General features: G+C 45.0%; 3 protein-coding genes across 3 annotated transcripts; 2 read left to right on the top strand and 1 right to left on the bottom strand. All coding sequences in view use genetic code 11, as the record gives it.

Moving 5' to 3' along the window:
* Positions 1–1181: 1181 nt before the first annotated feature.
* Positions 1182–12178, top strand: EGR_04884 (Rho guanine nucleotide exchange factor 7; the record flags this gene model as incomplete). The annotated part of the gene is made up of 16 exons (XM_024494133.1): positions 1182–1247; positions 1280–1364; positions 1434–1486; positions 1521–1618; positions 1785–2040; positions 2082–2222; positions 2918–3088; positions 3133–3208; positions 3288–3394; positions 5322–5398; positions 5442–5643; positions 7364–7730; positions 7850–8167; positions 9700–9795; positions 11691–11879; positions 12105–12178. 16 exons carry the CDS (start codon positions 1182–1184, stop codon positions 12176–12178), a joined length of 2376 nt encoding a protein of 791 aa, XP_024351522.1.
* Positions 12179–17102: 4924 nt separating this feature from the next.
* Positions 17103–19597, top strand: EGR_04883 (Dynein light chain 1, cytoplasmic; the record flags this gene model as incomplete). The annotated part of the gene is made up of 3 exons (XM_024494132.1): positions 17103–17329; positions 17989–18180; positions 19519–19597. The coding sequence occupies 3 exons, from the start codon at positions 17103–17105 to the stop codon at positions 19595–19597; spliced, it is 498 nt and encodes a 165-aa protein (XP_024351521.1).
* A 1688-nt stretch (positions 19598–21285) lies between these two features.
* Positions 21286–23017, bottom strand: EGR_04882 (hypothetical protein; the record flags this gene model as incomplete). The annotated part of the gene is made up of 4 exons (XM_024494131.1): positions 21286–21354; positions 22039–22161; positions 22540–22627; positions 22884–23017. 4 exons carry the CDS (start codon positions 23015–23017, stop codon positions 21286–21288), a joined length of 414 nt encoding a protein of 137 aa, XP_024351520.1.
* Positions 23018–23356: the final 339 nt, after the last annotated feature.

The following is a 23356-nucleotide window of genomic DNA, read 5'->3' as shown; positions in this document are numbered from 1 at the left end:
CTTTAAGCAACTAAGACAAAACCCAGACGGACAGTTAGATAGCATTGAAACAAAAACAAAAAATATGGGCGCAGAATGACCACGGCCTTAGGCCGGCAAATCCATGTAACGAAGTTCGAAAAATCAAAATCAAAATCATAATGGCTACTCTTCTTGAGGAACTGCAAAAGCCTGCAAGGTTACCTAATCTCTTTTGGCGATTATGCGGACTTTTGGAACAGCAGATATTTTCATGACTAAGTCTAAAACCAGAACCCAATTTCGGAAATTTGCACCGGTTTAGAAGGTTGGAAAGTTTACCAATACTTTTGGCACCGCAGATACTTTATCCTGTGTCCTGCCAACTTTGACTTAAAACTCTTGAATTGAGAATTTTGAGAGGTAAAACATTGCACACTGCAAGGGTTCGATTCACATAGAAAAGAGATCATGTAATACGATAGTGGTTTATCCCTCGGCGCTGGTGAGGCACCACTTTTGTACTTTGAACTAGCCCCCTTGTACCTCGCTGGGTGGGCTGGCCTTTTGGGCCATGCCAATAGCCCAGACACCTTCTCCGTGCTGAATATGTATTCTGCCCGAGTATTGTGTCTTCTTTCGTCTTCAGGGAATCTCGGGACGCTACAATCAACGATCATGGGAAGCTTGGAAAATTTATCTTTTAGTATGGAGAAAAGGTGCTGCCAAAGCATTAAACCTGCCTAACTAGCTACCTTATAACCCAAAGACCTCAGCAAGACAAATCGCGTATTTGGATGAACAATGTAAAATTGCGCAAGCATGTAATAATTGCTGGTAAAAGCAATGCAGAAATACCAACCTCAAGTTATGCATTATTTGCCCAAAAATGTACTCTTCGCATGGTCAGTACGGGCTACAGTCATTTATACGTTGCAATTCCATTTATTAATTGTTTTAACTGGTAACCCCATAAAAATTGTAGCAGCACTAAGCAAACGCCCCTAAAAATAGCTAAAAACGTAAAAAAGTTAACATTTATGCTAGAATAAATTGTTTATATGTGGCAGTGATAGAATGATAGGCAATTTTTAAGGCTTAACAAAACATTAAGTGTGACAAGTAATCAGACAATGGCCTTTTTTAACAAAAGGCCGAAATAGCCCGGCCTGCGCAAATAACCTACTAGCTCACCGTATGGGCTATACGTTTAGAATCAGGCGATGGAGTCAGCAGTCACAACGGAAGCACAAGCATTATTTGATTACGACCGACAACATTTCGACGAGGTTTGGGTTTTTTTACCCCTGCACTGTCCCAGTTATCCTTTAAAACCGGTGACATAATCAAAGTTTTGAAGGAAATTGATGGCGGTTGGTGGCACGGTGAATTAAACGGTACACAGGGTTGGTTTCCCAGCAATTATGTCCGGAAAATGCGTAAAATTTATATACCTTGTTAATGCACTCACCTAGTTTCATGTTCTAGATCCGCAGACACCAGCCACCTTCTAAGTTTTCAACAAGAGGTGAGATTTGTGTTGGGCATCATCTACCTTTTAGATTGTGCAACATATCCTTGAGGGCGAATCAAAACAAATAGCTGACTTGAACCTGCTTATACGCATTTTGAAACCCAATGTCGAAGTGCTGTCAGAATTGTAACCATTATTTTGGTAATTTCATTCTGCATAGCGCATTCATGTCCAAGTTGTCAATATTTGTGGACAAGTTAGCAGAAATAATTCGTTTACACGAATCTGTTGCAAGAACATTGGAAAAAATGAAACCGTAATGCAGCTTTTACGATGCCAAGTGTTTACTTAGGCTGTCGCGGCCGAAATTCGTTGGGAAATTGTTTTTAGACGTTGCTAAGAACATGGACCAGTTAGCGGGTGAATACACACGTTCCTGTGCATACATTGAATTTGGTCTACAGGAGGCCATCACAACAATCCCCGTTGCTGTTGGCGCAGCCGGTCAAGATTTGTATTCCACAAAGACCAAATCCCTCTTTGCAAGTGTGCACGATCGACTCTCACGTTATCCCATTCTGCTGAAGGAAACGGAGCGTTATTATGAGGTATTATGTGTTGTGTTTTCAACTCAATTGCTCTCATTTAGGATCCTCATCCTGACAGAACAGCAATCTGCAAAGCGATGCAAGTCTATTCAGAGATTTTGGACCGTTGTGATCTGCTTCGCAACCTGCGGGAAGTGGATATTGAGGTGCTTTCGTCAGAAATTCGTGGACTTCCCGATCAGGTGACCAATTTTGGATCTTAAGTCGATATATTTGAAGCCCTGCTTTGTCTTTTTTTCTCGGTGCTGCTATGACTGTGCGTCATGGCAGCCTTTTTTGGATAGGCAGTTTAGCCAAGAGTTTTTTTTTTCACCCAAGTTTCATTATGACGCTAATCATTGTTGATTGTTTTGGTAATGAGTAGCGCCGAATGTATGGATTGGGAAATTTTGTATTAGCACGCGACTCCAATTATTGAAAAGAAGGTCTGTGTGAGGCAAAGCTGAAATAAAAACACCTAAAAACAAGTGTACTACAATAGAAATAACAAAATTTTGTCCGGTTTGTTTTTACTGAAGATATTTGACCATTCGAAGTAACTCAGCACTCTAAGAAAACTTGGTAGTTGGGTAAGTTGCCCCAGTTTGAGGCTGGGCTGTTGTTGGAGGGGAGTGTAGTTGTATTTGACTCCTTTCTAATCAGCGTTGGTTTGCTATACGTTGCTGGTTCTCGACAAGTGCAAACGTCCGACACATTGGCTAGATCTGTTTTGGTTCGACTTTAATTCTTAGTTGACAATGTTCACTGACTCTACAATTGACTAAGGCAGGCGGAAGTCTTTTGCAAGCGATTTGTCGGAGTAATAATAGTGCATATTATCGTCATCTTAGGACTACTTTTGTTTTGATTTTGCTGTTTTTGTGTTTTCTTGCGGCAGTCGCGTCCCCAAATGAACGATCCAACCTTGACCCTGAAAGCAAGCATTTGCGTTGCTGACGCCGACGGTCATTTTGTCATTGATTCCTCCAAGCCCCAAGCTGTTCTCCTCCTCTACCCCAGCTTCATTCTCATTCTCTCTGCTGTCGCTCCCTGGGTCTACCAGTTTCGCGTAAGTTGATCCCACCTCAGTAAGCTCAAACACTCCCCTTCTAGATGCACGTACCTATATCAAACATCACGGTGACAGCTTTGCAGGAGAATGAAAACGTGATTAGTGTCAAGATTGTAGGTAAGTGATTCCTTTATGCGCAGGATATTACCTCCATGGTGGTTGGCTAGCACTAATTTATTTCTCCTAACTTCACCAGGTGGCAGTTTACCGTCGGAGGAGCACAACCTTCATCTCTGGTGCACTGGGGTGTGCACTCGTGACCTCTTCTACTCTACAGTCATAGAGTTTATCCGAAACTCGAAGGTTAGTTTCCTTCAGGAGCGGCGCGTGCATTACCCACGGAGTGATTCTCTCTTTACTCATCCAAGCCGTGGTTCTGATCGGTTGCACTTCTTACTTAAAAGTAATTCTTTGTTTACCTAGTCGAGGTTTCCTTTTGATTGATTTGACGGACATTTTATAGGTCAAGTTTTACTTCTACAAATGACCTATTTTAGTCCAGAGGCATAATCAGTACGGTGAGTTGGCTCTACGTCTCGTCAAAGGAATGGTGTTATCATTATCATCATCTGGTTTTTATGCGTTTGCTTAATAAACGCCAGTCTTGCATATGCCTCAACATTCCTCGCTTACAAATTTCCTCGTTTTTACATAACCACGAGGCGCGTGCCAAGTTTTTCGCAGAGTGGTTGTTTTGTTCCAAGGTCGTAACTGCTGCTAATTTGCATCCTGCTTCCTGTGCGTCTGTCGTTCTTTATCTGCCAACTATCCTACTCATGAGGTTGGCAGGACGGTACAAGTTCAGTCAGTCAGGTTGGACCCGATTTCAAGGTGGATTGACCTTCCAGCACCGATCTATTTGAGTCTTAACTTGTAATTACTACACCTTTTTTACAAACTACTCACTTAACCATTTATGCTAGTTACTGGCTCTAGGTAGCGTTGAAGTAGTGACATTACCGTCATCATCATAATCTGGAGGTCTTTTAATGTGGAATTTGGAAGAGTGTTCTATGTAGCAGCGATATTTGATCAAGAAAGAGGATTTATAAACGATCTTAGCTGGCGACTAAAAAAGGCTTCCTTCTTCATGCAACTGATGGGCGGGGGTCGAGTTAAGCTTACAGTCCTGAGAGAAACCGCGCAATTGTTGCCAATTTAAACCCTTTAGAAGCACCTTAGATTTGTTACTTTGACATTGACTATTGCGTTGAGTGAGTCCTTTTGCCGTTACTCCCATTAATCATCAAAGGCATGGCAGCTTGCTCATCTAGCGGCTTTACTTTCCCAAAATACTCCTCTTTTTGAACTGAAGCGAACCTTTAGTTGGTGTGTAGGTACAGAGTCCAGATTACTGGTAACACACCTCTTTCTAAGGTCCTCATTTGTGTTTCATACGCACTTACCCCTTTGCTTCTGTCAATTTGACTGCTTGATATGATCCTCAACCCTAATACCGTCATAGCATGGAGGTCTATTGAATCAAAATACATTCACAAAGCTAGCCACCTTCTCCTTAATAAGCAGTATTCCCTCTCACACAAGAGGACTCGTTCTGTACGCAACTGCGATGCTATGTTCTTGCTCATTTAAACTAAATTGCTCAACCTAGGTGGGTCTAATTCCATTTTTTTAAGAAGCCTCCAGTCTATCTCTTATTAATTTCTCGCTTCTAATTTGTTCATTCCACTTCTTAATCTGGTCATTTCAATGCCAGATACTCTCTGGCATTATCATTATTTGGAGGTTTTTTTTTCATCCTCATTTGCTCACATCACATCGTCACATCATTGCCATGCCTTTTCAGTGGGAAATAGAAAGGGTGAAGTTCCGTCATGCGGTAATCTCTCTCTGCGCTCTTCTAACCCTCCCCCACCACCCTTCTCCACTCTACCTCCCATCATCAGCACATAGGCTCTCCTAACAACCGCACAACTTGCACATCTCTCCACCTTTGATTGGTCCTCCCTTCCTCAGTTCTGCATTCGTTTTTTGGTACCACCACGACTTGTAGGGCGTTTATCTTACGGCAGTGATTCGCACTTTTCTGCTTTGTGCGCGTGGTCTTGTGCACGGTTTCGTGTCGGGTTGATGGCCTGGGGAATGCCACAGCATTTCTGCCCCAGGCTTCGCCTTGTACGCCTTCCGCGTCTGAACGCAAATATCCCGTAGAACTTGGCTTAAATGTGGGCTTTGCTCACCACCTTGGCGTCATGGTGTTCGTGTTTAGGTCGCTTCTTCCAATGGCCCACAAATCCTTCTGCTCATCTCCAGTAAAGCTGTCCTCCTTGAAGAGGGCTCGAGCAGGTATCAGTCTTACCCAACGTGGTAAAAATCCCGATTTCGTTAGTTGCATGGCACGATCAAACGCCCCAACGGGCGGATATCTGCTGTTGATGACCAAATCCGCAGAGGCTCAACAGGAGGGCTTGTGGACTGTTGCCGCAAATGACCAGTTCAGAGCGCTGCAACAATATGGTGGCTGCGATTTGGGTGTCCGCATAGGTCAACTTGCCACACGGAAATGGTGTTGCGGTTTTTCAGTGGGCAGGGTGTGTTCAAAGCAGCAGTTCCTTTCAAGTTACAGACCTGTGAATAACTTGTATTCACTTCAGATGTGTCGTTCATGTTATCATCAAATCTGTCTCTCTCCCGACTGACTTCGTGGAGTTAGCAAAGCCGACGAGGATTACCTGAAGAGATAACCCATCCTTAATAGATAACTGAAACGAAAAAGCAAATAGATTGCCATTGGACCCAGATAGGAATCCTGCCGACTCGGGGTCGAAATGACCATGGTACTCGAGGCGTTTAGAGGAGTTGGGGAAGTCTTACTCCATGTGGGATTAACACCGCCACGGCAGCCAAATCACTCCGGCCTTGGCGTTACCTTTGGTCACTGCCTCTATCATCACAAGGAATTCGGGCGCCTTAAAGGCAAACATGGGAGATTGGAACGACAAAAATCGTGCTAGGATTCTCCATCAGTAGAACGACTGTCTACTTCAACGCTGAGTATGTATCTTAAAGGCTCACAGTATTGTTTTCGGACTGTGTGTTAAGGGTAAGCCGACTTGGTATTGCTCGGAAATAGTCGACATCCTTAATGCAGTAACTTCATGGGGCTATGTTTGGTACTTGTTCCTCCTCTCCTCCATCCTGTTATGTAATCTCCTATCTAGTTTGCCCCCACCGTCTTGGTGACATTGTTCGAGAAATAGTAGGCAGCTTCCTAGTGGACGTTCCCAGTTCACTAAATTGTGGTCTTACTTCGGTGGTAGCCATTGTACAGAACTGGAAATCGAGGTGGTTGTTAAAAGTCGCTGTGATTTCGGTCGCCACGATAATGAACTTTCTTCTCTACACTTATGAATAAAAGCTAGACAGTGAAGTTGGGATTGCTTCTTTGGTATGAGTCAGCCCTGAAGCCGCACTGATTTGGAAGAAGGGCTGTTAGTAACATATCGAAGGGCTGGGGTGGACCGTCGATAAGGAACGTTAAAAAGGTTATTTTGGGTCTAAACGTCCAACTTATACCTGGGTAGCTTCGACACCGAAACAATCCAGGACAAGTTGCTTCACCTCTTCATTGGTCCCATCGTGTTGCCATTTGCAAATGATTGTGTTCACCGTCCCCACGGATTCCTGTGTACAACTTCACGGCAAGTTATGCGCCCATTATCTGTTGAGGAGGTACTCTTCCACGCGCCAATTGGTCGCGGGGTTGACTGTCGGTGTTGAGGATTGTCTACAGGGCCTCCATGATCGGAATCGTCACCGTCGTGGAGACCTTCAGGGCGTCTTTGGAACATTCACACTATTTGGATGTCTTATTGATGGGCGACTTATCAGTTTACTGTGCTTGAAGCATTCTGCACGTGTAACCTTCCTCATTACCCTGCTTTGAAAGTGATGAAATGCCCATCTTAATTGGAGGATAGCAGAATCCTCACTTTTGCACCGCAAACGCTTAATCTGCTTTGCTTTCGACTTCTTACCCATAGTGACTTGAGACATCTTTTTATTCAGTAAAACGTATTCATTTGCATTCCTTTCAGTTCTCAAGGAGAAGCCCACTACACAGCGCTGTTGCTCAGGCAATCTCTTTGGTAAATGAGTTGCGCAAACAAAGGTTACTGCACGCTAGTAGGTCTGTAGCACCAAATAACATTTGAGCAGTAACCCGGGGCTTATGGGCTATCGGAAGGCAGCAATGTTAGGGGATATCTCAGATTTGTTTTACTGTTTCTATTACCATAAACTTCCCTGAAGACGGCAGGTGGTGCCATTCTGCGTCAGCGCAGTGCTACACGGGCCGCCAAACCGGGCGGCTTGGGGTTGCTACGTCGTCGATCTGCCGGTGGAGCTACCGACGAAGGCGGGTGCTCCGGCTTCGCTGCTGGCACTGCTGCGCCACACCTCTTTGCACTGCGCTCCTCTCACTCCGGTCCGATTTGCGGTCCTGCTGCAGATAGAGAGGCGGAGGCGTTCGATGATGTGCCTACGCCCCCTTCTACCTCACCGCCACCACCACCACCGCCTCGTACTAACGCTATTGCTGTCACCGATCTTACCAATCTACCCGGATGTCGATTTCTATCGCACGAAGTGCGGACTCGACCTCTTGTCAAGTGGCCTGGTTAGCAGACTCGCTCTTATCCCTTAATCTTAGCGTCTGTCATTTGGCTCCCTCTCATTTCCTCCATTTATTCTTCTCCGATCCCCACGTTTACTCTCTCGCTTTCTCTGTCTCCACAGAGGACATCCTCACCATGCCAAAGCGTCAAGAAGTCGCTCATTCAAGCGCCTTTAAAAACCCTCAACAAAATCTCCAAAACCAACAGGAGGACCGTCTAACCCATCTACGTCTCGACTGCACCCCACTGCAGTCCCACTGTTCACTAATCTCTGGCAGCGGTGGGGAAATGCCTCCCCGATCTGGTGCTCGAGTGACCCTCGCGGGTGGCCACGGAAATCGCGGTTCCAGGCCCAATTCACCTGGACGATCTGGCGCCAGTGGTGAGGGCCGAGGGGCCGCCGCGTCTGCCGGCAAGGTCATGCGACGCAAGCGTACCGGTATGACCAAGAGGCCTTGCTACTTATATGGCATAAGTAGATCATCTGAAAATTAGCAATTGTTGTCAACTTTGCAGTCTGAATTCATCCGCTGAGCATGTCGTGTCTCTTGAGAAAGGGTGTATTCACAGGCTCTCTCTCTTTTGTGTGGTTTTAGCTCCTACGAAAGCTGGGTCTTTGGTAGTCTTCCATTATTAAATTTTGGCAGATGAGAGAAAACATCTTATTGGCAACGCTAGTGGAGCATGACTCGCCAAAATGCTGTAGCAATACGGCTGATGTGTTTGCAGCACTTCTGAAAACCCTTCAGAAAGGTGTGGTACCCCCAAATGTAGTTGAGCCCTGGGCTTAGATGTGGATCACTAATTCTGTTGATATTCAAAGCTATCAGTACATAAGGCCTGAGGTAGCCCTGGTGATACTAGCTGTACACGGACCTTCAAGGAATGGTAGGAACCAATATAAGGGTAAACAGATTTAGGTGTTGTTATTTTTGTTGTTATCCTGCGTACAGGTAAGTGTTTGTCTTGCTCTGCCATTTATGGTGCCTTTACAATCAACCCTCTCCTCATCTCCTCCTCCTCCTCCTGCGGACAATTTCAGATCGCCAGAAGAGTGCTATTAATGCGGACGATATTCTACGCTCGACTGGACACTTTCGTAAATACAAGCATTTCAGCACATAGTGCACTGCCGCTGTTTATGTTCATGCTCATGCTGCTGATAGTTTGATCGCTTCTCTCTCTCCTGCACGATTGCTTGTGCTGTTCCTCCCCCTCCCCTGTCCACGCCTTAGTGGTGACCTGTGGTGGTAGTGCATCCCCACCTCACTACCATATAACATGTTCTAAATCCATCTGGTGGTGCGATTGATAACGATAATTAGTCTACTCAGGCAGTGTTTCACGCGAGGCGTCTACCAGCTCTATCTTCTCGACCACCGCCGCCGGGCGAGTTAAGTAGGCTACGTAAGGTTCATTTCCATTCAGTTCTGACCTCCGTGTAATTGACAGAGACCACCACTTCTCCACTTAAGCGAGAAGTTCTAAGGCCATTCACGAGATCAACTGTTACCGTTTTCTTCCACGTCGAATGCCGTAGTATTGTGCTTCATCATAACTGATGTTAATCAAAATTAAGTTTTTCTTTAATGTCGACGTGTTTTACAATTCCCTGTTCAAATGGGGAAGCAGCTATCTTATACACTCGCAGATGGTCTGGAAGGCCAATATCACTGCACCGTGACGCCATGGAGGAGCCTGCATTGAAGTTTAGCACGTCGGAAAGCATTCCGAGACCCTTCGGTCATCATCACTGTCATCACATTTGATTGCTTGTGTCTTCTACGATTTGCCCCTAGTGGTGCGCGCTGTCCCCACTCACTAGCGCTTACGTCGGGCCCCCTCACACCGCTAATTTGAGCATGATTTATCTGCCCCTTTCCCCCCCCCCCCCCGGACGCTCCCCGGAGTTACTGATTTCACTCTCTCCACTTAATCCGCCTATCTTCAGCCTTTTATTACAATTTGCAGACGAGGTCACACAACGCAACGAGAAAGACGCAAAGATTCTGCAAATCATTGAACTCTACTGCGGCAGTGGCCTCCCGAAGGGCGCTCTCAAACCACGTAAGTCTGGTTGACGTTTGAGTTTAAGTAGTCAGTGAATTTCTACATGTGGTGTAGTAAAGGTCAGTTAAAGGCGTCAGCTTTCCCACCGCTTTGTAGTTGCAGTCGAACAAACAAGGTAACGAGGTGTTTCTGCACACTTTTTTCCCATTAACACGGGCTGATTTCTGCAGTTTGTTTTTAGTGGTGTGCGTGTGAGTGTGGCCTGATGATGATGACCTGATTATCCTTGGGATTCTGTCCCCCTTGAATTTGCGTGTGTCCGCTTCTTCCAATATTCCTGAGATCTAAATTTGGCGAAGCTAGAGAAACTCAAGAAGTTATAAAGCGCACTCAACCTTAATTTGGCGGTTCAGGTTGACAGATAGATAGGTCATGCATAAAACCGGCTTGAAGGAACACCGTCTCTGTGCATCATCCTCAAAACACTATCCCAAGTGAGTGAAATAGCCGAAGAAGTAGGAGAAACGCCAAAGTGCTACTACTTAAAAACAAGTTTCAGTAGCAGAGGTGGTTGATTGTGCAGATTAAATTGAAGTGGCCTGTTGAAGCAAAAAGCATGAAGTTCCACAGTTGGAATTAGCAAAGAGCACAACATCAAGAGTTCTTAAATGCTCTACTGCTTTACTATCGAGAAAAAAAATTAAGCATTAACAGGACCGACCCTGAATGCAGTTTCTTAGTAGAGGAGTCTCAGCCAAGGGAGGCTAGAGGGCTGCGAAATGGTGGCGCCTCTACCTCGGATGCCACAGGGGTGGTTGGGTGTGCCGATCATACACGACGGTCGTGATTACTAATTCCTCGTAGCAGTTGACCTTACGGTGTTGCCAACTAGCGTTGCGTCCGCGCGGCTTTCGGTATAGGTCTCCAGACAGACTTGATATTTACTTCGGAAGGTCTTGTTAACCGCATGAGATCGTTTGTGCGCATGCATCACGGGGTCTGGATATGCGTCAGACCATCGATACGGCGTTCTTCAATGCCTAATAAACCTAAAGGATCCGGTTTGACTTTATCCGCCTTCGCTACTTGAGTTTAACTCGTATTCCACAGGTGCAGCCGGTTCACGTGTCAAACTTGGTGTATGGAATGCGGAGAAGGTGGAGGGGGCAGTCAAACGTACCATCCAAAAACTTGGCGTCTTTTGACGAATCACCCGAACACGCGTCAAGAATGGGCATCAAGGCAAGTGATATCCCGCTGCGCATTGAAGTAAATTGGGAGGGAAGAAGCGACTCCTTTACATCTATAGCACCTGAGAAAGTCGTAGAACATTGTGACCTAATGCGCTGACAGGTGAAAAAAGCATCAGGCTAGAGTGTATTGGACTGCTGATCTAGAAGTCAATCGGCGCGGTGCTTCTTCTGGCCTCCACCACGGTCCCTCTTATTTGGGAACCCTCCTCTTATCAAATGTCACTTAAACTGACCGCATGGATGCAGATCGAGGTTTTCTAATTCACGAACCGTGCGTGATCCGGTTTCAAAGGTGCAGAAGCTTTGTATCGCCTTTGTTGTGTGGCATGCAGTTCAGCAGTTGTTTACATGTGTCTGACTCCTGCGGCGAAAATCCCTCAACCTTTGACAACCACAGAGAACAAAGCGTACCTATTCACGGGAACTACTCAAGACTACGGCATGGAGACCGGATTGCAGTACTTTCAGCACCAATGGCAACAGAACAATTAGTAGAAGACTAAAGCTAGGTAATTGTCGCCTACCTGTAGTGGCACTCAAGGCGGCGAGTGAAGTTTGAACAGCACCACCGATGTGTTGATTGGGACCAGTTGCCTTGTTGCACTCCGCATGCCTGTCCATCTATTTGAGCTATGCACGGATCTGGCTTGCCTCTTAAGCCATACTGCTTCAACTCTTTCCATATTTTTTGTTCTTCAGTTGATCTAACACAACTGCGGCTGAGTTGCACGGAGATGAGGATGAAGGAGAACTCGCTGCCTCCGCCCGGCACCACCGCACCCGTTGGCCCTACGGTGCCGCCGCGAACCTATGAGAACATCGACCCCACCCCTCCTATGGTGCCCCTTCGTCCTCCACCCATTATTCTACCCACCTCGGCTTCTGCTCGTAAGACCTAGCTTACCGTCTCCATCCTCACATACTTATTGAAGACAATAATTTATTTAATTTCATCCTACTTTTTAATCACACAGAGACCGATTTTTGTCTCACTTTTCGTGTTCGTATAGCCGAGAATTGTTTAAGCTGAGTGGGAGGGGGGCTACGCAATGCAGGCACCCCTTTTCGCTCCAACTGATCCCTTTATTCTTGCCACTGTCGACGTAATTCTAGAGCCGGACACTTGTATGTCATCACCGGAGTTTGTATTGGAATTAAGCGAGGAACTGTTGGAATCGGCTGTTTGAATTGCTTTAAAGCAATTCTTCCGTTGCTAGGTTTGGTCGTCTTCTCTTCTCCCATGGAACCTCTTTTTAGACGAGAAATGAGTGAATATGATGTCATTCAATTGTCGCAAGAGTTTTTGGGCATCACTTGTAGACAAGTTGAACCGACAAAACACAGAAGAGGGGCATTTACTTTCACTCCTTAACACGTCACCACAGATGCATTCATTCACTGAAATGCTGGTTGAGATACTTAGTGAAGTAAAGCGGCGCACTATCCCGTCGTTGGGATTGTTTCAAGACCTCAAGTGGAGGGGTCACTGGTGTAGGGTGAGATGGCACTGCCAAGTAAACTTTCTATTACCACCTTGCAACTGCCCACAGTTCCAGTTCTACAGTCTTACGCTGGAAGAGTCTCAGTCTTGATGGTGATGTTCCGACACATGGAGTATCAGGATCAGATTTTCGCTCTAAGAAAGCTCGGAGGCATCAAAGATCTTCCCCTAGCAAATTGTCCCCTTTTTACATCCCAAAAAAGTAGCTTGGGTGGTGTTTTGATACATCTCGTTGAAATAATCACCATTGCAATCTGTCTTGCCACCAATTCCACCTTGGCGATGAAAACTTGGTCCCACCTTGATACGGCGGGGTGGAGGTGGCTACAGCCCCAGCTTGCAACCTCGTCGGGTGCGTCCGCATTCAAGGGGCCGGATCCTATACGCGAAGGAAGTGAAAAGCACATTGCGGGTTTTTCGAGCTTATTTTCGGTCCGTCTGTTCGAGTCTTTGCCTCTCGCATTTCACCAGTTCCGCTTCTCGGTTGATGTGGATGCAGATCAAGTGCTTCATTACCACTCACATCAAACATTGCTGACATTTCCTCTTCACACCTCGATCCCCCACTTAGTTCCTCGTAGCTGTCAAGAGTAGACACCTCGATCAGTCGGTTAGTTTAGGTCATTCCTGACACCGCGCCTTCTCCAAATACTATATCTACCCAACTTGAAGATTCTGCAGCCTTTGCGGGAGGTTAATGTTGGTTCGCACCAGGCTAAGATGTAACCAAGATCAGGAAATAAAGAGCAGAAGTTAGGAATTGAAGAAAAAAATTAGGGTTAGCTGAATCTTGCGGTTATTTGGTCGAATTTTGATGCTTGTGGATCACAAGAACGCGAAATCGGCACATCTTTTAAATGCCTTGTTAAAATTCCCTTTCTATTCTTCATTTCTCGTAGTACATGGTCGCGGGAACGAGATCTCCTTTAAGCCCATCGGAAACGAATTTGTAGTTCAATTAAGTGGTTTTTGCCGACCCCAATTTAATGGCGCATTAGGTAGGAGGTGGTCTGTTACCTAACCAGTTGATAGATGCGCAGCAGTCGAATAAACCCTAAAAGGCGATCTAAGAATGCCTGCAACTCCATACAACGTCCCTATTTCAAGTCTCCTGCAGTTCCCACCATCGTGGTTACTTCCAGAGCACGCTAGAACTGTGCGCTCCTGCAGACAGAGGTGCTTTAGGGGTTCCATTAATCGCCGTAATGGACTGGAAGCCACCACGTGTCGACGGCTCACCGCGTATCCACAAGTTTTGCCTCTCTGCTCACTCACTCCCATCGGCGGATAAAGACGTCTTTATGAAAGCCCTGGCCACCTGATTAATCGGGGTGGCGGCTCAACAGGATCCAAGCTCACGTCCATAAACACCAGATTGTAGCGGGGACAAACCCATCTGACGGCAACTTTGTTATGGAACTACGGAAAAGTTGGAGGCCTAGTGGCCAGTAATGGAAGACAAAAGCTAGGCAAAAGGGTCTCACTCATCCACTTCCTGCGTGCTGCCAACATATAACTGACAGGTGCGCAAAGAGACAGACAATAAACTCAAGAGACTCACACTATGCTCTTCAATTCCTTCCGTCTATTCGTGTTGTGCTCTTGACATTGTTCGCTGATTGACCGACTGGCTGACTAGGCAAATGATTGCCTGGTCCGTTGGTTGAATGACCGATTGCAATCGTACTTTGTTCCAGTATTCATTAACCGGATGGAAGTGCGAGGCAGTACCGAGACTGCCAATTGCACACTTTGAGGAGAAGGCACACACGTCACTTCAGCCTTGTGTGTGTGTGAATGTCTGAGGTGGGCTGCAGACTCAACTGGGCGCTACGAATTCCTTACTAAGGGTAAAACCGTTATGACTGAGATCCATCTATCCAATACGACACAACTTGATGGTATGTGAAAAAAAAACTTTCTTTCCGTTTAGAAACAGAAAGGACAAGTACGGATGAGTTAAAATAATGTGGTTTTCTTATTCTCACAATTTTATTACACCACAATACAAAACTATGCTTCAAATCGCTGCTAAACGTGCCTGTGGCAGCACCACCGCTTTGAAATGAAGTGGAATGGAATGATGATGCCTGATGACACCTGTCCAAGCTCCAAGATAAAATCACTTTCCTTGACATTAGCAGTGGACAATCACATCAAATATGCACGAAATTTAGTGGACAAATGAGGCACAAAAATGAGACGTCTATAGAGGTGGCTAGGAATGGATTGCTTTGCAAGTGTGGAGGCGGTGGCAATGCTTGGGAAGGGGAATCGCAGATTCCAATGGTGGTAAAATGCTGACTAAACCTCTCCACATTACTGTTTTTTGCCTTCTAGACACACTGTAAGCACGTTTTATTGCTTTAAATGGATGTCTGTGATTTACCAACCATAGCCCTCAGAAAGTCACGAAATTACCAGACATTTGAAAAATTACGAGACAAAGTGCGCACAATCAGGGGGATATTGTTGTTGCTCCTGGACCCTATGGACTTTGTAAATCATAACCAGAAAAAAAACAAAAAACGAGACTCAATACGAGCGCATGTCAGTCAAACAGCCCATAAAATTATTGTGACCCGTGATCGCCATCTCAAATTTTGTTTTACATAACCCATTAGTTCCAAAAAGCAAAGAAAGTTTTCATTATTCCATAAATTTGCATAGAAACTGGCCACCCTGTTGAATGCCCAGATTGAAACTGCGTCATTTGGAGAGAGGACTGTGCGGAGTCAAGGTCTTCTTCCATCGTGGCCCTTGCAGTTTCACCTTTTTCCACCATGGACTATAAAGCACGTAAAACAAAGTTTCTAGGGTAAGGAGAGCACTCTAATCTACCAAATTAAGTAATCCTAACTTGCAAATGTGAAATGTGGGTTTCAACTTGGCAAATTTCAGATTGTGCCTGAAACCTGATCCCTTTCAATCCGGCGTGTGTGCGTGCGTGCGTGTGTGGGAACTCCCTGAACCGCCCTGCCCTACAATCCTACTCCCACGGCAGTGAGGTTGTAGTAAAAAAGGCGAATTACATCAAATCTAATAACTCCTATTTCTTGATGTGATGCCACCGGGGCTTGTCATGTGACAAGGTGACTAAATACTGTGTTAGTAATTGTACTACCATTAATCAAGTGCAGAAATTAAAAATCTACCCCTTTAGTGTTTCTTTTGAATGTGGCCTACAAAAAAGAGGCAAAACTTAGCCCCAGATTCCTTCAATGACACAATGAACGTAGTACATACCTCCATTTTCTTTTCCAAGGAGAATGTGCCTAATATGATTGTATTTCTAATCGCGCCGTCATTTCCAAGGCGATTCCGAATTCAGCGCAATTTTTTTTCTGCAGTCGTGGGCATGCAAGATAACTAAGGAGCTCAGGAATGTATGCGGTAACTAGATTAAATCTACGCGCAAGTTCATTTCCATCATTCTAAGTAGATTAGGGTCGGCAAAATTAAATAACTAGTTTAAAGTATATAAATGGAAGAATTCCTCAAAGGTTATGTAGTGACTTACATGAGGACGGAAAATATATCTTCGATGCTCAGAAGGACTAGAAGGCGGAGGTCATGCCGCCCAGCAGAAGTAGAAACGGCGGAGCCCCAAGTGCCCGCGTAACTAGGACGAAAAGTTGAACAAATAATCAAAGCGCTACACATAGACTTAACAAACAAGGATTTCCTTGAATGAGAATAAAACTGCTTTGAATAGCTGTGGCTATAATAAGGCATGGCCCCGTATGAAGTGCAAACCTCAATTTTACTCGATAAGGTGAACAGAATACTGCAAAGGAAGGCTCTGAGTAATTAGGTAGTGATTTGACAGTTAGTTTAACTGCTTGATTAACTACGAGGGTACTTGGGCATCCGCGCATGACACTTGCCGCTCCCGCTCTGAAGAATGGCGCACCGGGCCATGATGATGGCCCTCCAACTCTTCTCCGACACATTACAATGCCAGGGAAGACTCAGGGCACTAATGATTACACGAACCGGACCCTTGTGGATAGATCCAACGGATTGGAACATGTAGCATGTCGCATGACAAAGTTACACAGATCAGTGAGCAAATCTATTTTGAAATAAAGTATTTCATGAGGTAATAAAAGAGAGCCAAGAATAATGCAGTCAATAAGAAGAATGACTGGAAGTGGAATTAGGCGTTATCTTTTCCTTCCTAGCACAACACACCAAAGGGGGTTCAGGCGTGTAAGGCAAAACTGAGGAAGCTGAAGAGGACTAATAATGAAAATGGTGCCGAAATTCCCCTTTCTTATTCTCAAACAGCTAATTAGAATCTTTTAATCATAAAATGAATTTTGCAGATAGAGTTAACTTTTCAGAAGGTTGTAAAGTGTCTAGAAGCATCTGGTGCACATTCGAGAGAACGCATGACAAATTCTCAAGAGTAATTAAGGCGATTACCTTGGTTGGGAGGGAGCATTTTCTATTGTGCAGAAATCACATACAAACCCACTGAGCTTGTGCCTATGAGTAGCGCTTAAATCAAATTATGCGGTGGTTTTAGGGTTGCCTATAAAACCGCGCCAGTTGCGCATATGTCGGAATAGGCAGGAAGAAGTAGGCTTAACAGCAACGCCTTCACCATGAAAACCATCTGTCGAAGCAATCCCGACCCCACGTCATGCGCCAATAAACCGCGGATCGTGCGAATGGACCTCGATGAGAAAGCGGAGTCCTATTTCCTCCGAGCTGTCTACGAGGCCTGCCAATGCTACACTGACCCCGTCGACCTCTGCACTGCCATTAAGCAGTGCCTCGATCAGAAGTTCGGTCAAATGTGGCACGTTGTCGTAGGCCCAGAATTTGGAAGGTCAGTTGGTTTTTCAAGTCACCTATTTTAAGCAGTGGTAACCACAACTCGGCTACTGGATTTTTGCTTCTTGCCTCGCAAACTCAAAATGCAACCTAGCTAATAAAACGGCGATACACCTAATCAGTGCAAAATACAAGTTTTTAGAAAACCACATATTGAGAATTTTTGCCTAATCCTTTCACAAATGAGTAAACATCCCGAGGACGCCGTAAATTCGAATGAACACCATGCTAAACTGTCTCCATTACTCACGACCTTCCCTCCAAAACGATTTCCGTATTCCCTCAAAAAAGTTTATTTAATGCATGAAGCACCTTTCCAAGCCTAATACAACTAGAGTGGATGAAGCAGAGAGCGTACTCATGGTAAGACCACTTAAAGACACAAGCACATTAATTCGTCACCAGTTAATTCGGTGGATTCAATTAACCAAGTGTCATTCAGAGCGAATTTGGCAGACAGAGAGGAGCGCGCACACGCACATCACACTCGAGTAAGTCGATAATGGCACCACGCGGAGACCAATCAGAGTGCGGTGGTGCGTGAATGTGTGCACAGGCGGAAGGTGTGAAAGAATAGAGGTGAGAGAAGAGGCAGATGTGATGTCGAATCATGTCTAACTACCGTCAGACATGCTGTATCACGGGCCCATCCAGTGATCATTCGTCTAAGCCTCGATTCCTCCGAAAATCCCTGGATGAAAATGTGGAGGCCGACTTCCTCTACTATGTGCGCCAGGTGTACCATAATTACGACGATCCAGAGGACATGTGCACAGCGTTAAGGACGCGTCTTGAGGACGAATTTGGTCCCACTTGGCATGTTATCATCGGCGACTACTTCGGAAGGTAGGTGAGGGAATGCAAGCGCGCCAAAATAAACCGTAGTAGAGGATACCGTGAAACACAGAGGGAACGGGAAGCCACATAGTCATAGCTATTTTTTAATGTTAAGAATGTCCCCACAAAGTCCTCAGGGATTCTAAACGATCCATGCGAGACACGCTTAAATATCGGTACCTACAAGCCTCACCCTAACTTAGTTTTTGTAGCAAACAGAATTCCTCACAGTTTCAAAATTCCGATTAATTATAACAAATAAGGATAAGTTGTTTTAGGCTTAGAACCATAACTTAAATTTTTTTACGATAAAAATTTCATTTTATTAGTTCTAATGATCAAACCACAGGTAAGGTGTTGGCATCAATTTATGTTCGTAATAGCCTTTTAGATGTAAAGCTTTTTCATCACACTTTTACAGCGATTCAGCGTCACCTAAATAACGTTATCAAAGAATACTTTTAAAAGAATTAAAACACCTTCCTAGCCATTAGGCATTCGGTGCATTGTTTATTGTATTTAATTTTCTCCCCGAATTATAGTTAATTTGTGTGTTAAGAGGGCTAATGTGGGGAACTATACAGCTGGAGCCACCAAGTCGATTCTGCAAAATTTAGTTAAATAACTTCTGGGTTAATCAAATTCTACTGATTAGAATCCTACTTGATGTTCACTTTTGGAATGGGAGTCGACTCCTTACGGTAGGAGCCATCTGCAAATTAGTACTGTAAAGTTTCACGCTTAAATAGTTTTCTAAAATCCGATTTGTTGTTTTTTAATAGACAAATACAAGTACCAGCCTTTTTATTCAAAGAAATCATTGTAGGACTACTGCGCAAGGCAAAGAAATCGAATTTACTCGTGATGATCTATTGAAATGCAACCGTATATCGGAATTTCTGGAGTTATGGCCCACTCTGTAGCGTCCCGGGACTCCCTGAAGACGAAAGAAGACACAATACTCATGCAGAATATATATATTCAGCACGGAGAAGGTGTCTGGGCTATTGGCATGGCCCAAAAAGCCATGCCCACCCAGCGAGGTACAAGGGGGCTAATTCGAAGTACAAAAGTGGCGCCTCACCGGAACTGAGTGATAAACCACTATCGTATTACAACTCACTTTACAATTTCCGTACTTTAACCCACCCACCCGAGCGCCATGTGACTTCTACTAATTGGCGTTTGGGGTTTCATTGGTGTCAAGAATCGGTCGCTCCATGCGGGTACGGTATCAGCAAAGGGGGCGAACAGTTTTAATTTTTGCGTGCCAAAAATGGAGGCAAAATAGAATCGTGATTTTGGTATTAAGTTCTAAGCATTCTCCTTTACTTTCCTCCGTTTCAGCCACTTCGAGCATGATCCACAGGGTTTCTGCTACATCACCTACCAAGGCCTCTCGTTCCTTATGTTCAAATTCGGCTAAGCGAAGGAGAAAGCGTCAGTGTTCTCTTACAACTTTATAGAAAATCTTACCGTCTCCCTTACTTCTACATATTCCCATGACAGATTGCACTGATGCCAGAAAAGGATGCTTTGATAATGCTTCTATAAATGCTAGCACAAATGGTGGGTTTGTGAATGTTGGTGGTGGTAATCCGGATACCATGGAAGATTATCCACTTTAAAGCTTATACGTGACAAAAATAATCTTACATATGCTAAACGTCAGGCTGATGCGTGCTAAGGGGTATACACACGAATTTGAGGGATTATACGGTCGGTACTACTACTCAAATCATTGTAAGTAAAGGAAGCATTGAGTAGATTTGAGGCGTTCAGTGGAGATGAAATGGAACTAAAGACCAGTAACCAACCCTAAGGCTGAATCTGTTCCACTCAAAAAAAAGGTCTTCGTTTAATCTTCAGAAATCTAGCTCGTTTACTTCCATTAAATGAATAACTGTGACAAAAGTTAACGCCCTCGAGCCTGGGAAAACCGTAAAACTGACCTAAGAAAAGTATCGATACGACGGTTACTCGATACTGGACGTGAAGCCTTAAGTAACCCACTCCCACACGACTCTACGAGGGGTAGCTCTCAGTCCACCACGCCAAGCGCTTATGCCGCTACCGAGGGCAAATTCGTTCCTCCATCGCACATACACCTGCCAAGAAGAAGCGGGTGAATCAAGACTGCCCCTTCATTCCAAGTTATGTACTCTCTTCCTGACTCGTTGCATGGAAGAATGCCAAGCCTTATCACACTAAATTGGTAGGCTATTCGGTTCGCCAGGCAGGAATGGGTGGCTGCCAATTATACGAGCCTGAGGGTTTGGAACTACCTTTCAAAGTGCCTGGTATGAAACATCCCTCACGCGGAATAGAAATGAATTGATCTTTCCGACTAAAGATAATAAAACTAAACGTTTTTTTGGGTCGTGGACATAAAAGTCATGAAATCCTGCTCCCAAAGAATCCGATTTTGTAATTCCTTTTATGGAATAACTCGGACAAAGTCAGGCAAACCGGAGTCGATGTGGCGACCTTGACACCGACTAATAGGAGGCGTCCTGACTAAACTCTGTTCTCACAGTCAATTTTTGTATGACATAACGGAAAGGCCAAAATCCTTCATAATGCATCTCAACTTTAAGGATTTTTTGCTGCGGTAGTGCCGTGCGAAGTAAACAACCTACTTATCAATTGGAACTAACTTCGAAACTCCACTCAGTATTTCCAAGAGGTTATTCGAGAAGAAGAGCTCCACTGTAAAAACCACAGCCGCTATAGGAATACCTTTAAGAAAACAAACAAAAAACTCATATCTCATCATTTGAACCATTACTAAGAGAGGAGAGGACTTCGCCCTTCATCGTGACCTCAAGTCCCCACCAAAAAAGGGACTGCAACATTCGGAGGGAAAAAGAAAGTGGCCAAATCTGAGGGTGAATTTACCAGCAAATAACATAAATAAAGTGTAATACAAAAAAAAACACGTTTGTCGCCATATTGGAAAGCATCTGGTGAAGCACGACCACATAAAAAGTACCAATGAAGACAGGGATCAGCACATGTGAATGGGGGATTGGAAGGACTCTGCAAATGGAGAAGATTCAAGACGTAAATATCCTGAGAATGACGCACAGTTCGACGGAATAGACGAAGTGGAAATTAGGATGTAGCCTCCTCGGGCAGGGAGTAGATTGTCACTGAGGCCAGATAGCCATTTTGCGGAAGCACCTATAAAGACAAGGAAGTAGAGAGAATTATCCACGACCCCGTCTTTCTGGTCTGTCTAAAAAGGGGATACGTTTCGGCAAATCTGTGGAAAGTCTGTCACGGGATTTGGTCGACCTATTGGTGACGTGGAGTCATGCTTAGGCCACCAACACTATTAGCCTACGAGCTCTCTGGTAGCTTCGGGAGGAAATCGGGCCTTACAAATGTCGTTTTCTGAGCGGAACGAGATTCTCTGTTGTCCACCTAGAAGTCTCGATGATCTACTTTCGCCCTCTTACGATCCACTGACTCAAAGTTTGGTGCGTAGAGTCCGAGCATAAGACATGTAATCCTGTCCTCAAGACCCATGACAACACCTGCGCAGAATCCAATTATTCCATCAAAGGAGGAATGAGTAACCTCACAACAGACTAACAGAGGAAGAACTGTCAGCGTCAGAACCGCGTCGAAGTAAACCGAACCCGCATGCCCTAATTAACCACCTCCAATTACATCTTCTGATGAAGTGGGGAGCGTTTGCCTGCTAGCCATGCAACAACCCGCCCTGGCTGCCTACTGGCTTCAACACCTCCCACCACAGAGACGTAGCCATCTCCTGCCGAACAGCAAGGCCATTACGAGCCGACATACATTAGCTCGACCAAGGGCGTAATTGACTCGGTCACAGGTGGAGTGAAAACTGACCTCGAAGATAAGATCACGATAGTTGTAGGCGTTGGTCACGCCAAAAGGATTCCTGCGCGTAGCCGTCTCCTGGTGGATCACCACAGGCTGCTCATTGATCACGCCCTCAAGCAGGGATTGAATCTGACATCAAAATAGAAAAAAAAACGAAATGGGAGCAAAAAATTGTCACCTAGATGGCTACAGCATTCAAAATTGGGAATTCAGACGCTACGCGCCGCTAGTAACCGCTTCAGAGGCAATACGAGATTGCGAGTAACGGAAGCGCTAAAATATTTGCCCAAACTAAGAACGACGGTCAAAATATGATGGGAGGCAAGTAGCGGCTATGCTCCCCAGTCTCCCACACAATTCAGTTTTCACCCCGGTTGTAGAGAGCCCTAGTTAGTCTTCTAGCCTCTAGCAATAAAGCTACCTGTAAGTTCATATGCCTTACAATATCTTCACGAGTAAAATGGGGGAAGAACAGGAGAATATCGTCAGAAGAGAAATATACGTTACCTTTACGAACGGGTCGATCACTAGCGACTTGACTTCGCCGTCGTCGGAGGTGATTGAGAGAGGGATCTCGAACATGCAACGGTAGTAGCTAAAAAGAAGGACAAACGGATAAATGAAGGCACTACAAAACTCATGAATAGCACATTTGAAAAGTGAATGTACTAGGTCTACAAACCGGATATCGCATTTCGTAATACTGGAATTAGACCAGTTTTCCTTTCCACAGAGAAAGACGGGTCGAATCTTTTTAAATTAGAATCAACAACACCTTCACGCGATGAAATGGCGACTGCTAAAGCCCGACAAAATGACTAGCGTAGTAAACACAGAGGCCAGTCACTCACATGTTGAATGCGTACTCCCCAGGCTGATTGGTGTGAAGCACAAAGGTGATGACACGATGCGTTCGCGCGTCAAAGAGGACATCCACGCCAAGAGTGAAGTAGTTATAGAAGTAGTCGCAGCGTTGCTGCCGCATCTTTCGGTAGGACTGGGGCAGGTGAATCATCATCTTATCCTCCGTTTTGTAGTATACTCGACTTGGCGAACCCAATGCTGAAAGCACATCCTGGAGGACAGGAGAAGGGAGGGGAAATAGAACTAGCAAGTGAGCAGAAGAGGAAATCTAGACGTGAGACGACTTTATGGCCAAAGGCGACAAATCTGCTCAAGCATTGATGTAGAACTACCTAAACTAATCATATGCACAGCCAACCGACTTCCAGCTCCAATTCCACTGATAGACGTCTGCATTTTTTTAACTAAAGACCTTTGCAAGCGCCTTTCAATACATTAAACGGAAGTAAGAGATGATGGA

Source organism: Echinococcus granulosus (genome assembly GCF_000524195.1).
Source record: "Echinococcus granulosus chromosome Unknown EG_S00032, whole genome shotgun sequence".
NCBI classification, from domain to species: Eukaryota; Metazoa; Platyhelminthes; class Cestoda; order Cyclophyllidea; family Taeniidae; genus Echinococcus; species Echinococcus granulosus.
Note: the sequence above shows the minus strand (reverse complement) of the source record. Positions and strands in the feature narration are given on the sequence as shown.